The sequence below is a fragment of the Xenopus tropicalis genome, chromosome 2 (assembly GCF_000004195.4).
Source record: "Xenopus tropicalis strain Nigerian chromosome 2, UCB_Xtro_10.0, whole genome shotgun sequence".
NCBI lineage: Eukaryota > Metazoa > Chordata > Amphibia > Anura > Pipidae > Xenopus > Xenopus tropicalis.
In genome coordinates this window covers 42,513,027-42,530,528 of record NC_030678.2, presented here as the reverse complement: position 1 = coordinate 42,530,528, position 17,502 = coordinate 42,513,027, and the positions used below count along the sequence as shown (strand labels likewise).

General features: G+C 39.3%; 1 protein-coding gene across 3 annotated transcripts; it reads left to right on the top strand.

Annotated features, from left to right (window-relative positions):
* Positions 1-1,376: 1,376 nt before the first annotated feature.
* On the top strand, positions 1,377-15,804 carry casp1 (caspase 1). Of its 3 annotated transcripts, XM_012957651.3 has the most exons (10): positions 1,378-1,494; positions 4,366-4,626; positions 5,657-5,722; positions 6,429-6,494; positions 7,885-7,952; positions 9,685-9,858; positions 11,787-12,045; positions 13,541-13,666; positions 14,999-15,108; positions 15,482-15,804. In XM_012957651.3, the coding sequence occupies exons 1-10, from the start codon at positions 1,488-1,490 to the stop codon at positions 15,569-15,571; spliced, it is 1,227 nt and encodes a 408-aa protein (XP_012813105.2). In that variant the 5' UTR covers positions 1,378-1,487; the 3' UTR covers positions 15,572-15,804. The 3 variants fall into 3 exon arrangements, with proteins under 3 accessions (XP_031752583.1, XP_031752584.1, XP_012813105.2); XM_031896723.1 differs by lacking the exon at positions 5,657-5,722 and having other exon boundaries at positions 1,377-1,494; XM_031896724.1 differs by lacking the exon at positions 6,429-6,494 and having other exon boundaries at positions 1,377-1,494.
* The last annotated feature ends 1,698 nt before the right edge of the window (positions 15,805-17,502 follow it).

The following is a 17,502-nucleotide window of genomic DNA, read 5'->3' as shown; positions in this document are numbered from 1 at the left end:
GCATTGTGGGTAATAGATACATCAACTTGTGCCAGAAACTGCACTTTGCACACTACTCGTTAATGAGCCCTATAATCACCCACCACCATTTGAATGTAATCAGCTCCAAAGTGGGTCTGGGCCATCCAAAAGGGACATTGTGTTGCGTCACTTCCTTCCAATTGTGTAACACAAGTGTCCTAGGGGCTGCTGGAAGAAGCAATGCCTCAAGTTGTGCAAAGAAGAAAAAAAACATAAACAACTATTTTGATACCATTCAAACCTTTGAGCATAATGGTGTCTAGTGGAAAAATTCAGTATGAGATATATTCTATTACCTGTTCAATACAATTGTCTCATTCCCAGCCTTGATTTTATATTTATGTTCTCCATAAGGAATATTTAGTTACCTGGTATGGCAACATAAACCAGGCCACACAGATGCTGCAATATATAGATATAGATAAATATATGACATCCTTAGTATGACATGCGATATGTATACAAACTGGTATTTGGTTTTCATCATGGGGATAAGAAGTGTTATCCATAGAACCATACCACTTCGGTACGTACATTTATGCCACCGGTAATTAGCTATAGTTATGTGTATTTGTACAATTCCACATTTTTGGGTGAAATACAATATCTCTGCTACATATCCCAGCAGCCCTAGTGGACACTCTTGTTACACAGCTGGCACTTGGCGTTCACATGGTGGCCGTGGGTTCACATTTTTTATATCATTTGCTATATAAATTATTGCTACTTGGAAGATAAGAGTGTGTGCCTTATTGCTAATAATTCAAACCAGTGGCTTCTATAATTGTGTTTAAAACTGGGAGACCCCCTTTTCGATTAGGAGCCCAGTGTAAGCGTTGTTGTACTTGAACAACACAACCAACATACAAGAGGTTAAAGAGGAACTTTACCCAAATAATACAAACTAAAAAAAGAATATGTACACCCATTTTTTGTACAAGGTTGTGAAACATACTGGGGTTTTATAAATATTTGTTATTAATAATAATAATAATAATAATAATACAGGTATGGGATAGGGAAACCCATTATCCAGAAAGCTCAGAATTACTGGAAGGCCATCTTTCATAGACTTTATTTTAATCAAATAATTCTGCATAACAGGTCCCATACCTGTAATAATAATATACTGCCATGTTGTTTGCTACAGAACATGTTTTCAGGACAAGCAGTGCAGAGAACAGTTCCTACTTCAGTAGAAATTACTGAAATTACTGAAATTTTTTTTTATGTATATTAGAACTTTGTTTAGAATTATATTTTCTTTTATTAAACAAAATGTATAATTGGAGTGGATTTCCCCTTTAATAGGCAGGGCTACATTTCCCTCTTTTTTTTCTAGACCAGTTAGCACAAGACAGGCAGAAAGATTTTTTCATGCTTTACTTCCGTCCCACTGTGTGTAAGTAGTGCTCGAGCAGGTGGTTTATCCTGTGTGATTAGCAGCTGTAGTTCTGCCCCCAGATATGGCAGGTAAGTGCCCGGTCAGTGATTTATTTAAAGCAAGCGACAAGTTTCTTTTGGACTCAAGGAAAAAAATAGCTCTTTTCTTCTTCTCCAGTCAGTTCTTCCTGCTTCTCTGTCACTGCCGGTTATTACTGGGTTTCTATTTTCAGTTTCTTTTCTGCTGCTGAGCTTGTTTGTGCTCTATACTTTCCCAGAGCTGGTTCCTTTAACTTTTCATTTCTTTGTCCTCGCCCTCTGGATCGACAGGTCTTTCCCATTCATGCTAGCTTTATCATTACAACACAATTAGCCTGCTATTGAATTTCTATAAAAAGTAATAGACTATGTTTACATTTCAAGAGTCATTTACCATGCAGTGTGCAAAATGCAAAAATACGTCTGCAATGCTAACACAAGCTGGTATTTTTTTTTGCAATTTGCACCCTATACCATGTTTAGTATCCATGAATGGAGGCAGGGGTGAAAGTTTCAAGGACCCCCACAAAAATGTTTCAGGGTCAACCCTCCAGTACAGGTATGGGACCTGTTATCTAGAATGCTTGGGACCTGGGGATTTCTGGATAGGAGATATTTTCATAATTTGGATCACCATACTTTAAGTCTACTTAAAAATAATTTCAACATTAAATAAACCCCATAGGATTGTTTTGCCTCCAATAAAGATTCATTATATTTCAGCTGAGATCAAGTACAAGGCACTGGTTTATTATTACAGAGGAAAAGGAAATCCTTTTTAAAAAGTATAATTATTTGGGTAAAATGTAGTCTGTGGGAGAAGGGCTTCCCATAATTTGGATACTACTGGACAATAGGTTCTGGATAATGTATCCCATATGACATTGCCCCTCACTGCTTCTTGCATGGTTGTGCTCCCCCATGCCCCTCTATAGTTAAGCCACTGGGTGCAGGTCTATGCACTTCTTCATGGAGGACAGCGGTGTACCTAGCCGCTGCCCCCTCCCCATTTGCAATAACTTACATGCACAACCACTGCTGAACATTTGCAGGGGGGGTACATAATTTAGAGATTAGAGCAGCTATAGAGGAAGCAGACCCCATGGTCCAGCCCCCCCCCCCCATGACTGCGGGGCCAGCTTCCTCTATAGTTATGCCACTTATGAAGGAAACGATACCTCCAGAATGAATAATTAACCAACAGGTTTATATCCTAAAAAGTGACCTATTAAAGCATCTCTTTCCCTTGAGCCTCCAGTTAGTGATGGGCTGTGTTATTTACTATGTGACAGGTTCTGTCAATTCATTATCTAATGTAGTCTAACATTTATGGGTGCCCTTCAATTGTTTGCATGCGCTGTGAAGCATATGATTCCAGGGGTTGGCCCTTAGCACTTAAAATTTCTATTTACGATTACCAAACTGAATACTTGGGCTGCCACCTTTGGGGTTATGACACCTGGGCCGGTTTATTTCATCATTTAAACACAATTGGTTGGATTTCTGTCCAGTTTTCTTAAGTTTTAAACTAGACAGAAAGTTTTGAAAGAACATCTCTTTGAAAAACTGGGCTCAAAATTGGATGGGGGGCAACCCTAACTCTATCTGTATATACACAGGTATGTGCCTGATAAGTAATCCAATCCTTTAATTATAGGGATTGGATCTAGTACACAAAACCAGATATCCAGAAAGCTCTGAAATACAGCAATGCTAATTTTAGAAAAACAATTCCTCATGTTTGACTGATTTGTTTTTTCTTTCTGCAATACTTAAAAATTACTGTACTTGATGATAAGTAAGCCATTTTGATTAATAAAATAATGGCGAGTATCTTAATATTTAAATGTTTGGGTTTAAATTGTTTGGGTTTGACAAGGCTGAAAATAGAACAGACAGTGAAGCCTAAACAGCACAGTTTGGGTCAAAAGTGAACAGGTAGCAACCCTAGTACATACTCCTAGAAAAATTCAAAACAAAGTTTTCACTTTTTTATGCGATTTACAGAGACCTCCATGGTTCAGGGGTATAGTTTTCCTTTAAAGGAGAAGGAAAGTCATTTTGGCATTTTATTGCCAATAGAAAGCTTTACCATACCTGAGTAAACAAACCAAGAAGCTCTCTCTGTTTAAGGTAGCAGCTTCCATTTTAGCTTGGTCTTACTAACTTGTGTGCTGCAGAACATGTATTGATTCATCTAGGAGGCGATAGCTGGAAGATAAATAAAGACTTAAAGATGAGAATATCACCTACATACAACTCATATTACAATTCAGCGGAATTGGTCTCCCAAGACAAAATGTTGGGGGCTATGTTAGACCCGCTAATGATCTATGTAGGCTATATATGACAATATAGGTCAGAGAATTCTATTTTAATTGAAAAGTCATGTTATGTACCAACACACTTATGACAACCTGTGTAACCTGTTTATATTTTGTTGAAAAATATCAAAAACAAACCTTTAAATAAAAAAAAAAGAATTCATAATGCAGCTTGATTATACCAAGGGAATATAGAATTTGCAGCATAAGGGAATGGTCTGCAATGTCAGTTTCGGCCCAAAGCATTCCAGATAATATATTCCATCCCTGTATGTACATTCTTTTTAATGGAATTTACTGGGGTTAAATTATCCTAGAAACCAGATGCCAATTTGGAAGTCATAAAGGATTGTTAAAATAGGGCTAGAAAAGATGTTGGTTGTAAGGTCAGTGACTCCAGCAAGCAATTCATTTGCAATGTTGCTTCGCACATATTCATTTATTCCATACTAAGTATTAATATAAAGGTGAACATTGTTTTAAACAGACCTTGCTCATAACAGCAGCCTTTAACATGCCCATATTATTGCTGTACTAACACATAACACCAGTGGGATTTTTCCCTGATACATTAGAAATGTTTACTTGTGTCTTGCAGCTCAGCTGAAAAAAGTGCGCAAACTCTTTATAGATGGATGTAATGCCGCAATTATCAACAATTTACTAGATGATTTGCTGGATAAAAGTGTACTAACAGATTCTGAAGTGGAGTACATCAATGAGTGCAATGCCATAACCAAGGACAGATGCCGGCGTATGATTGACAATATAAAGAATAAAGGAGATTATTCTAGCAACATTCTTCTTCAGTGCTTGGTGGAGAATCACAAGACGCTGGCCAAAAACATGGGACTTGATGGTACAGACTCATCCTGCTTATTTCCTTAAGCTTTTGTTAAAATTGTAAAGTAGAGGTTGAAGTGAGTTTGATTGGAGGTGGTGGAGTAGTTTTATACATTGCAAAGTATCAGTTTTGGTTCAGTTCATATATTCTTCAGCATACTGGATACCCTAGTCATCAAAAACGCTATAAAAATGACTTCCACCCTGTTCACACATTTTTCATTCCAAATCTCACAGAAAGAGTTGCCACGTGCCTGATTCACGTGAAATACAGCCAATCACTGGCTGCCATGTCATAGTCTTGCTCCTGATGTCTTTGCCCGCCCCCCCCCCACATCATCAGCTTCACCCTAATGTCACCATTATCTCTATCCAGACCTTCCATGGAAGAAGGGGGCCAACCATACCCACAGGCTCTACCTTTCCAACAACTCTTGATGTTGAAGAGAAACACTTTATTGCTTACCCAGAAAAAGTAACAAGCCATGATATTAAGGCCTATGGAACACATTGCATGGTCTTACGACACATGGTCCTACCTGCACCCATGTGAGGCAGGAATGAATGTGATCTGCCCTGCTGTGTACAAGGGGTAGATTTCAGTCGGAGAACACTTATGTTTGCATCTTCTGCCTCAAATTTGCCCTGTGTGCACAGTGACACTCTTTCTTTTCACTACACATGGGACTTTTACAGGCACGATCAGCATTTTCTCTAAAAGAGCTCATTTACTATGTACAGGGTGTGAAGTGCAAAAACGCATGCCTTCCTCATGCCTTCTATCCATGCTCAAACTTGTGTGTCATAGTACCACTACAGCTTGGGGATAAATCTACCTAGTTTTACAATTTGTACATCCATACCCAAGGATTTGGGTTCTGGTACCTATTGCCAAAGTGCATACTGTCTTAGGGTTTAGTTCTCCTTTAAGTGGGTTTGTGCTAATGCAAAAATGTGTATTTGGGGCATCACTATGCTATTTTAATTTCAGATACTCCGTTTTATAAGTAGAGGTGCAATAATACAATTCTAAACACTGTTTTCAGTTTCAGAATCAGCTATTGCACCCCAACCCATACTAGAGCAGAATAAGAAGACAAATGAGAACACAGGTAATATACAGATATATTGCTATTTGGGAAATGGGGTACTTATACTCAGGCCTGGACTGCCAATCTGTGGATTCTGGCAAATGCCAGAGGGGCTGCTGTAAGATGCCATAGACAGTCATTATTTAGTGGGCTGGTGGGGGGCTGGTTGGGCCTCTGTGTATTTGGAATGCCAGGGCCTATTTTAACTTATACTAATCAAGCTACTTGCCTCTATCCCAGCACACTATTGCTATTCTGTGCAACACCCAGTAGACCCTCACTCTCAGGTAGGCCCTCAATGTAATACTGAAGGCAGGTATTCCAGACTAGAAGTTACGCACAGTTCACCAATCTTCAATAACATGAGTGCCAGTGGATCTTTAAAAAAAACAAACACATAATTACTTTATTGCTGAAACTTCCTCATGCCTGCTATCCATGCTCAAACTTGTGTGTCATAGTACCACTACAGCTTGGGGATAAATCTACCTAGTTTTACAATTTGTACATCCATACCCAAGGAGTTGGGTTCTGGTACCTATTGCCAAAGTGCATACTGTCTTAGGGTTTAGTTCTCCTTTAAGTGGGTTTGTGCTAATGCAAAAATGTGTATTTGGGGCATCACTATGCTATTTTAATTTCAGATACTCACTCAAAAAACATCTTTATAATTGGATCCGTTTTATAAGTAGAGGTGCAATAATACAATTCTAAACACTGTTTTCAGTTTCAGAACCTGCTATTGCACCCCAACCCATACAAGAGCAGAATAAGAAGACAAATGAGAACACAGGTAATATACAGATATATTGCTATTTGGGAAATGGGGTACTTATACTCAGGCCTGGACTGCCAATCTGTGGATTCTGGCAAATGCCAGAGGGGCTGCTGTAAGATGCCATTCAAGCTTCAGTATGGTGACTTTTCTTGGGCCAGGTTGGAGCTGCAGAGTGCCATTGAGCCCTATGGGAGACTTTCCTTGGGCCAGGTTGGAGCTGCAGAGTGCCATTGAGCCCTATGGGTGACTTTTCTTGGGCCAGGTTGGAGCTGCAGAGTGCCATTGAGCCCTATGGGAGACTTTCCTTGGGCCGGGTTGGAGCTGCAGAGTGCCATTGAGCCCTATGGGAGACTTTCCTTGGGCCAGGTTGGAGCTGCAGAGTGCCATTGAGTCCTATGGGAGGCTTCTAAAATCATGCTATGTCTGAAAGTTTCGCCCGCCGCTTACGAGCGCTCAATACGAAAAAGTCACAACAAGATACGAGCAAATCGTAACGGCCACTAAAAAGTCGCGACTTTTCGCGCAAGTCGTAACGGCTACGAAAAAGTTGCGACAATTTACGAAAAGTCATAACGACGACGAAAAAATCGAAAAAAAACGAAAAAAATACGAAAAAGTCGCAAAATGTTCATTTTCCAATCGGAATTTTTCCAATTCGGATTCGTGGGTTAGTAAATGTGCCCCCTAGGGTACTAACAGTTTCCTGGTGGAGCCCCTGGCTGCTTGAACTCACCTGGTCTTATTACTCACTACTGCAAAGAGCAATTACAGGAGCTAGCATTCAAACTACCTTGTCCTACCTGTCCTGTCTGTTGCAACACATCTAGTGCTTTTTTTACATCAGACACTTTTATACATTTTTACTGTGGGGAAAGTGTTTTTCACATTGAGACAGGCCTGGACAGCAATATGTGGATTCTTGCAAATGCCAGAGGGGCTGCTGTAAGATGCCATAGATAATCACTCTTTATTGTGCTGGTGGGGGCTGTTTGGGCCTCTGTACTTGAAATAACAGGGCCTATATGGAAACCCAGTCCAGACCTACACTGAGAACAGTGGGACATTTTTGCAGAAGAGCTTGTACTAGTAGATATAGCTGTGATTGAATGCATTGTTATCTAAATCAGAATACAAAGATGTCTATCATAAATGCATCAGTCAAAATGCTAATGCACAAATTGGTTTCAGGAAGGATTTTTTTCTGTTCTCTGGCAAATGTAAGACAGATATATATGTTCCTAGATAGGTATCAACCAAACTTAAACTCAAATTATGTTGTTGAACACTTACATTTTTAAACTGACAATTTGCATTCTGCATTCCATTGCAATATGAATAGAGGGTAAGGAAATGGGGCCCTGACTACATTGTATTTAATACAAATTATTCACTTTCCTCTTTCTAGAAATCAGCAGCGTGATTCATTGTTCGGATAAAGATTTCAAGGAAATTCATGACACTCAAGGAGATAAGGTTTGCGAATCTAATTTATACCTGTATGCCACTAATCATTATTGGAACACATTCAAACTAAACACAGACATTCTCTTTCACATAACACAAAGTTCTCTTCAGAGACTCGCTTGGCCTCATAGTGTTCATAGCTGTATATTTTGGGACCCTTTGGATTTCTTTTAGAGTGTAGATATTGCCTTTCAGGACTGCAAAAGTTAATTCCAACCCTAAACCTCCACTCCCTGATGTCTGCATTAGGCAGATCTTTCTGTCATGGGCACTTTCATATGTCTGCCTATAGCTTTCATATGTCTGCCTATAGCTTTTATATGTCTGCCTATAGCTTTCATATGTCTGCCTATAGCTTTCATATGTCTGCCTATAGCTTTCATATGTCTGCCTATAGCTGCCACAAATAGGTTCCTTTATTTATGTCTTTCATGGTAGCAACTCACATTTAACCCAGAAAGGTTATATATTATTATGTAAAAATACTCTTTCATTGTATAATGTGGATAACTATAAGATTAATATATATCTCTGAGCATCCAAATGCAAATTCCCAATTTAAAGGTGCAGTTCACCTTTGAATTAACCTTTAGTATAATGTAGAGAGTGATATTCCAAAACAGTTTACAATTAGTCTTCATTTTTTTATTTTTTATGGTTTTTCAATTATTTAGCCTTTTGTTCAGAGGCACTCCAATTTGATATTTAGCAGCTATCAGGTTGCTAAGGACTTAGTTTCAATAGCAACCAGGCAGTGGCTTAAAGGGGACCTGTCACACTAAGGAATAATTTCAAATTCTTTTCTACCATGTTAGTCGGGCAAAATAGACTTCATTTACACTATATAGATAGTATAAATCTTGTTTCCTTCAGTCTTGGAATTACTCAATCATAGCAAGCAGGCAGCTACCATTTTGTGGACACTATTATTAAGGCAAGCTTTGTATCATGCCAAAATCTTGTTGGAGGGCCAGGTGCCCATGCCCATGCACTGGCTTCATAATTAGGTGATGGGGAGGGAGGGGAAAGTGAGATGTGCAGTTGCATCTAGGTAGAGCTGAAAGGAAAGCTAAAGGTATTGTCTGCCCCGCCTCTATGCCTAAGGCATAGAGGCGGGGCAGGCAATATATGATTGACAGCTGGGATTTTTAAATGCCTTTGTAATGGGTATGGATGTGTTATTAAAAAAAGAATTTGGGTTTCATGTTTAACTTGAAAAGGACTTTTATTATTCAGCTTTTTATGTCTGGGCGACAGGTCCACTTTAAATAAGAAATTGGAATAAGTATAGTAGTGAGACTTGATATTATGTAAGATATAATTAATCATTATTGGATGCAGAACTTCTTGGGTTTATTTAATGCTTTAGTGAATTTTTAGTAGACGTAAAGTATGGTGATCCAAATTACGGAAAGATCCCTTATCTGTAAGAACCCCAGGTCCTGAGCATTCTGGATACCAAGTCCCATACCCATATCTGCCAAATTCCCTTTAGTCCTACAGTAGATCATCAGCTGACATGGAATTAGCCAGCCTTTAAATCTGCTCATTTGGCCCACAAGCCTCACTAAGATTATATTAGCGGTATTTGCCAATCCATGCTGGGGTCAAACAGAGCAGAACCAAAAGGATTGCAAAGTAGTATGTGTCTTGCTTTAGGGTGGCCTTAGAGATAAAGTAAAGGATCATTGGCTCATAAAGATATTTCTAATTAATGCTGGTATATTTTATTTGTCTCTAGATTTATGAAATGCGGAAGCGTGAAGGACGGAAGCGCTTGGCTCTAATCATCTGTAATGAAAAGTTTGAGACTCTGACTGAGCGCCAAGGGGCCAAGGTTGATCTGGATGGGATGACCAAATTACTAAATGAATTAGGATACCAAGTCCTTCAAGAAACAAACTTGGCAAAAGAGGTAGGGCATCAGTTTGAAGAGAAATGGCACGCACTCCTTGGTCCACTAAAACTTGTCTTTATTGTAGAGACCTTAAAACAAAAAGGTCCTAAAAAGAGGTAGGGCAACATGATGCAGTATTGCCTTTTATACATGGGGTTATGTAACATAATGTTTATTCAGGAAGGTCCTAGAGGTTCCATCATTGGGAGGATGTGTGCCATATATCTTACAGTAAGTTCAGTGCAGATATCCACATTATTACAGATGAAGTTAGGGGTGAAGATTGCAAGAAACCCACTAGACAGTACCCCCAAATCAGTCATTAGCATTTGGCTGCTAACCTATAATTGTACAAAAAACTTTAACAATAAATGAGTAGCTTTACTTTCTCTTTATTATATCACAATGTATCAAACAATCTGTATTTACTACTGATTTATAATGAAACCTTGCTGTTTAATTCATTTTTTGGCTTTTCACCCTTGAACAGTGAATGAGGATTCTTCAGGGATTTCTCAGCCATAGAGTAGAGGTTCACAAACTGTTGTCCAGGTGGCCCAAAGCAGGGGATGGTGGGGCCAAGCATTAAAAACAGTTAGGGTGAGGTATGGGCTAAATGTTCCTGGTTAACCTAATGTTCATATATCTATAACATTATGATGTTGGACCACAATGCTGGCCTTGGACACAAAAACAAAACTTTGAAAACCAGTGACAGGGGCATGTAACCAGCCTGGTGATGGTAGGATTAATTTTATAAGATGCCAGCACAGTAAATTGTAGTGAATGGAGGGAGGGCAGGATTATACCTGCATGTACCCAATAACATGAAGTAAAAATTGATACAGGTATCGGACCCCTTATCCGGAAACCCGTTATCCAGAAAGCTCCGAATTACGGAAAGCCCGTCTCCCATAGACTCCATTATAAGCAAATAATTCAGAATTTTAAAACTGATTCCCTTTTTTTATGTAGAAATAAAACAGTACCTTGTAATTGATCCCAACTAAGATATAAATAATCCTTATTGGATGCAAAACAATCCTATTGGGTTTAATTAATGTTTTATTAATTTTTTAGTAAACTTAAGGTATGGAGATCCAAATTATGGAAAGACCCCTTATCCAGAATACCCTTGGTCCCGAGCATTCTGGATAATGGGTCCTATACCTGTACTTAGAAGTCTTCTTCTGCCCACATTTTCATTGTTAACTGACACCTCAGGTGACCCAAACCCAATTCTCAGGTGACCCTAGGTCTTAAAGGGATACTGATACCAAAATGAAACATACTGTTTGTAAATGTGCTGAAAGGGGTTGTTCACTTTTAGATTTTTTTTTAATTATTTGACCCCTCCTTCTGCTTCTTTTCAGCTGTCAAATTGGGGTCACAGCAGCAAAAAAATGATTTCACTGTGAGGCTACAATTTTATAGTTACTGTTACTTTTTATTGCGTACATTTCTATTCATGCCATCTCCTATTTATATTTCAGTCTCTCATTCAAACCAATGCCTGGTTCTAGGGTAATTGGACCCTAGCATGAGATAACTGCTGAGAGCTGCTACATAAAAATCTAAATAATAAAAAATAAACAGAAATAATGAAAAATGGAGACCAATTGCAAATTGTTTCAAAATATCTCTGCATCATACTAAAAATTAATATACAGGTGAATAACCCCTTTAAACACTATGACACACACCATGTTGTGTGAAGTAGAAGAGTTGTAGGGCAGTGGCACACAGGAGGCAAATACCTTTGCAAGGAGTGAATATGAATCGCTGCATGCATGTAAATCCAGTGGCTTTCATCCAGTCTGCAATACAAAGGTGTTTTCAAGCAATTTTGCGTAGTGAAAAATACTCTATTGCACTTAGGCATTTGCATTCATGTTGGATAGGAGAAAGCATTCTACAGCTCTCCATAATTTTTGTTCCCTGATTAGGAAATGCTGAAGGTGTTGAAGGAGTTTGCAGCCCGGGAGGAGCATGTGGATTCAGACAGCACCTTCATAGTACTGATGTCTCATGGAGATAAGCCAGGAGTCTGTGGGACAGACAGCAAGAAGATAGAACATGAAAAAGGACAGTGTCAGGTGACTAACCTGCTACAGACGGATGAAATTTTTTCTATATTCAACAATATCCATTGCCCGAAACTGCGGGACAAACCAAAAGTCATTATTATTCAGGCCTGCCGTGGGGGTAAGTGCAAATAAACTTCGTATTAAAGGGAAAGATATAACCTTGTTTCGTACGATATAACAAGACGACCAGTATCATAAAGGCTGCGGATAGCGGTCATCTCGTCGATTGGGTGGTTTAAAAGATTTTGATTGGGCGCTGTAAGGCAGGTGGAGGTAGAATCCCTGTTGTTTCTACCTCCATATCTGATGATTCAGCCCTGAACGTCAGTGGGCAAAACAAACAATCTTTCCTGTGACCAATGGTTGCAGGAAAGATCATAATTGCTACGTGTATGGTCACCATTAGTGTCTCGCTCACCATTGCCACTGATTGGAAACTAGAGCACAATCACATACAGAATAGCCCCAGCACATAAATCATTTGCGGCTCAACAACAATTTGCTTTTCATCATTCAAAGAGTAAAAGTAAACTCTGAGGGGTTGATTCAATAGTGCGTTAAAACGAGCGCTATTTATAGCATGCATTAAAAATGTTATCGCTTCTTTTTTGCGACAACACACGATTCACTAAAAGGACACGCGTCAAAATTTAGACGCGATGCTGTTTGCGTTATTTAACTCGCGATGAACGTTTTTCTTGCGCTATTTTCAGCCGCGTGTGTTATTTCCCGCTGCGCGCGATATATTTCGCCACGTGCAATATTAGCACACAATTTAACGTACGTAACCATTTTACTTTCTGAAAAATACCATTTCCCTGAAAACTGGAGGATGCATGACTCTAGGGCCAACACATACTTGAAAAAAATCCCACTGCAAAGTCCATATAGTGTTGCCAAAAGCTCAGGAACCACAATTTTCTTTAAGTACCGCCTTCCCCAAGTAGGTGTTAATTTTCGCACAGACTAATGCGATATTTAGCGCATGTAACGCTTCATATGTGTTTGTGAATCATGTGTTAGTATTATATCTACGTGAGAATTAATGCAATGCGAGGTAAATAACGCATGCAATATACGTTTTAACGCATGCAAAATGACTTTGATGAATCGGTACTTATCGTTTGCTTTTTAACGCATAAAAGCATGCGATAAGCGTTATCGCACTTTAGTGAATCGGCCCCTGAGTCTCTTGTTAAATTGTTTCGAGCGAGGCTAACTAGAGGCCAGTTGTGGTACTACAAGGTATTTTAGGTACCGCGGGCAACCAATCTCCCTGATATGCCATCCCACCGGCAGGAATGTAAATTGTCAGTGGGATGGCATATGCATTGCTTCTGCAATGGCAACTTCGGGAAACCAAAGCAACAAGTATGCCATCCCACCGGCGATTTACATTCCTGCCTGTGGGATGGCATATCAGGGAGATTAGTCGCCCACAGTTCTGAAGATTTATCGTGGGCGACTAATCTCCCCTTGTGCCACTGTCCTTACGGGGTGATGAGTTCCCAATCTGGTGTCTCAAGAGGCAATTGAAATAGTACACTAGCACATATAAGGAGGGGTTGACATATCATTTTGACATACTTTTTTTATGCTACTTGTCCATGCAGAAGAAAGAGGCCAAAAATTAGTCTGTGATGCTGTGGCTTTGCCCCCAGAGGAACAATTGGAAGATGATGCACTCCATAGAGTTCAAAGAGAGACTGACTTCATTTGCTTCTGTTCTTCAACCCCAGGTACACAAAGCGATGGGACTCAGATCTCTGGATTCTCTGGATATTCAGACCTACAATACAATGGGTTATAGAAATAATGCATTTCTTATTTTCCTGTGTCCCTCTGAAGGTCTGATTACAGTATAAAGTATAATTTGGGTCTGTTATCACTGTTTTGGGTTGGAGTTTTTTGGTTGTTTCCTCAGCCTGGTTCCAGCATCCAAAAATAATTCCTCCAGGATATTCAACTATAAGAGGTTTATGCTGGACCCATAAAAGATGCATATAGTAACAGCATGGCTGTAAGCTTATGGTCTCATTAACTAGAGGCATAGATTGCCTAAATTTTATTAAAAATCGTGTATATTTGGTCAGCTTTAGGAGCTGTGACTTTTAATTTGAAGACTTTTATAGACTTTACACCCCCCTCCTGAACAGCAGCACAAGGGGCTCACCAAACACAAGACATCACCTCTTCCAACCAAGTGTTGCACAGATCCTCTTCACTGTGATCTTAGCATCAACAGAAGCATGAGCAGTTGAAGCAGAACCAGACCTGGGTTTAAATGCTCACATAGAGATAGCAGTGCAGAGAACCTGAGCAACACAAGATGGAACCTGTCAATCCTGCTGTGCTGCTGTGCAATTTGCAGTCAGCAAAAGTCAGGAAAAGCAATATCTTGGTGAGTTCTGGCCCAAACTGGATTGTGGATCTGTGGATTCTGGCAAATGCCAGAGGGGCTGCTGTAAGATGCCATAGACAGTTACTATGTAGTGGGCTGGTGGGAACAGTTTGGGACTTGGAATACCAGGGACAATTTCAAGTCTGGGCCTGGGTTATGTTGTGGTTTGGGAGGGGGAGTGAGGCCTGTTGAGGGGCCTGGGTTGGAAGAAGGGTTTCTTTCTCCTTTATAACCTACAGATTAGAGGTAATGATAATAATTGAGCATGAAAAAAGTTCCTGGAGGTGCCAATAAGAGCTATAATTGGTTATGCAATAGCATGTTGACTGGAAGCCTACAGAAGGTTTGGCAATTACACTGGGTTTTTATGCAACCAAAACCTGCCTCCTAACCAGAAATTCAAAATTCAGCACCTGCTTTGAGGCCACAGGGAGCAACATCCAAGGTGTTGGGGAGCAATGTTGCTCACGAGCCACTGGTTAGGGATAACTGTGCTAGACCTTCGCTATGTGCTGATAGGTGGGTAGCGTTACACACATTCCTATATACAACCTCAACACTTCCATAGGTAACATGTAATTATTCTTAAATTGATTAGTAAGGCTGGTTTGGGATTTTCTTCTTGCCATATAATGGGAGCTCATGAAAACTTTATGTCCACATTCAACAGATACTGTTTCTTGGAGACATCCTACCATGGGTTCCTTGTTCATCACAGGTCTGATTAAAAAAATGAATGAATTAGCCCATTGCCAGCCATTGATGGACATCTTCCTTGAAGTAAGTATCTTATAATACTATACAATGTAAGTGTGTGTGGCTTGCATCTGTGCTGGTGTGCATGGCACCAGAAATGGCATTAGTGTGTGATTTGTTAAGAGACAGGTAGCTGCAGTTTTGGCAATGATAGTCCATCTTGGTGGAGCTAGGGTAGAAAAAAACTTGGGAGTCCTATGAGGAAATGAAATTATTCCTAGACATTGGCTGTATATAAAGTAACATAAGGGGGAATTGAATATTGGACACTTTCCTTTTAACCAATTCAGTGTTTTGGTGGAATTAAAGAGGCTGCAGTTCAATATTAGGTTTCTCCTATATTCTGAATATAATGAAAATGTTATAGTTAAAATTCTGTTCTTCTACCACCGTATAGGTACAATCCTCGTTTAAGGGTCAAAGGCAGATGCCCACACAAGAGAGGAGTACGCTGACAAAGAAATTTTACCTTTTCCCAGGCCACTGATGTAAGGTATCAGTCAATGGATCCAAGAATATCAAGACCTTTGAATTTAGAATGTCTTTTTCTCTGCAGCAAGATAAGGTTGGGTGTTTACGGGTAACTCTTAAATCGTTTCAACATGATGATAGCGTCTAAATGGTTCTTTTTAACTGTGCCTTAAAGCAATGAGCAATATTAACAAATGTTAATTGCAAAAAGGTTTTATTGTGTAAAATAAATGTAACTAGAAGATGAAATGTATCATGTTATTTTATAGTATGAGTGTAATATGGGTTATTCAGCACAGCGGTCACCACTTCATAAAGGGCAAGTTGAAGATATATTCACAAAATGATTTCCTAAGGAACACAAATATGTAGTTAGTGTTGGATTGGCGCACTGGGATACAAGGAAAACTCCCAGTAGGCCCAGGTGTTAGTGGCCTTCTAAACAATTGACCTATTTTATGGCAATTCCCTATTTTTCTATAGGAACAAAGAGGCTTAAAAAAGAACTAAAGCTTAAAGGGGTAGTTCACCTTAAAATTAACTTTGTACATAATGTAGACATTGCTATTCTGAGACAAATTTTTTATTTTTTGTAGGTTTTCAGTTATTTAGCTTTTTGTTTAGCAGCTCTCCTTTGGAATTTCAGCAGCTATCTGGTTGATAGGGTTTTGTTTAACTTAGCAACCAGGCAGTGGTGTGAATTAGAAACTGGAATATGAATAGAAGAGGGACTAAATAGAAAGATAAGGAATAAAATGTAACAAAAATAAAGCGTCAAAAAGCTGGAAAGAAGTAGACAACAACAGCAAATAATTCAGTAACTATAAAAAATAAAAAGACCAATTGCAAAGTTGTTAGGAATAGGCCGTTCTATAACATACTAAAAGTTATCACCCCTAGGCAGCAGGGAAGATCTGTGCCCCCAAAGATGCCCCAGTAATGATAATTTGCAACCACCCCTAAGCTTAGTTTCTCAACAGCTGCTCAGAGCCCACCAAGCATAAGGCCTGGATCATTACTACTATAGAGATGCTGAAACTGTAGGCTGGTGCATTAAGTTCAATATATAAAATATGGCATTTCTAGCTATATTCATTTAGGGTTTAATTCTCCTTGATAATAAAATAGTGGAGACCCTCACTGTTGACAGATTGGTGGAGACACCGCCCCAGTGTTAGACCAAAGCCCCCAATTTGTGTTCCCCAATAAAGTCAACCTTAGGCCAGGTGAGGTTGAAGGGGTTAATTACAAATTAAAGTAAAAGGCTAAGAAAAGCCTGAATAGGAGAAATGTCAAAGAGTTATGCTATGTAGGAGGATGAGGCAAGACAGACAGCATCTGGCAGCTCTCTCCCCCTTCACATTGAATAATTATAAACCACAAAGCTCATCTTGCATCACACAGGAAGTTTCAAACTCAGGCAATAGCTAGAATTACAGTTAAGAATATTATATATACACTCACCTAAAGGTTTATTAGGAACACCTGTTCAATTTCTCCTTAATGCAATTATCTAATCAACCAATCACATGGCAGTTGCTTCAATGCATTTAGGGGTGTGGTCCTGGTCAAGACAATCTCTTGAACTCCAAACTGAATGTCAGAATGGGAAAGAAAGGTGATTTAAGCAATTTTGAGCGTGGCATGGTTGTTGGTGCCAGACGGGCCGGTCTGAGTATTTCACTATCTGCTCAGTTACTGGGATTTTCACGCACAACTATTTCTAGGGTTTACAAAGAATGGTGTGAAAAGGGAAAAACATCCAGTATGCGGCAGTCCTGTGGGCGAAAATGCCTTGTTGATGCTAGAGGTCAGAGAAGGGTATTAGTATGGTGTTCCTAATAATCCTTTAGGTGAGTGTATATATATTCTAATAGATGTTTTTTTCCTTTCTTTTATGGAAATAACTGTAAAGTTTTCATACTCTTAGGTATGTTGTCTATAAAA

Coding starts and splice junctions, on each gene's coding strand:
- casp1 (XM_012957651.3), top strand. Junction 12,046..13,540: donor TATTCAGGCCTGCCGTGGGG/GTAAGTGCAAAT, acceptor TTGTCCATGCAG/AAGAAAGAGGCCAAAAATTA. Junction 13,667..14,998: donor CTTCTGTTCTTCAACCCCAG/GTACACAAAGCG, acceptor CACATTCAACAG/ATACTGTTTCTTGGAGACAT.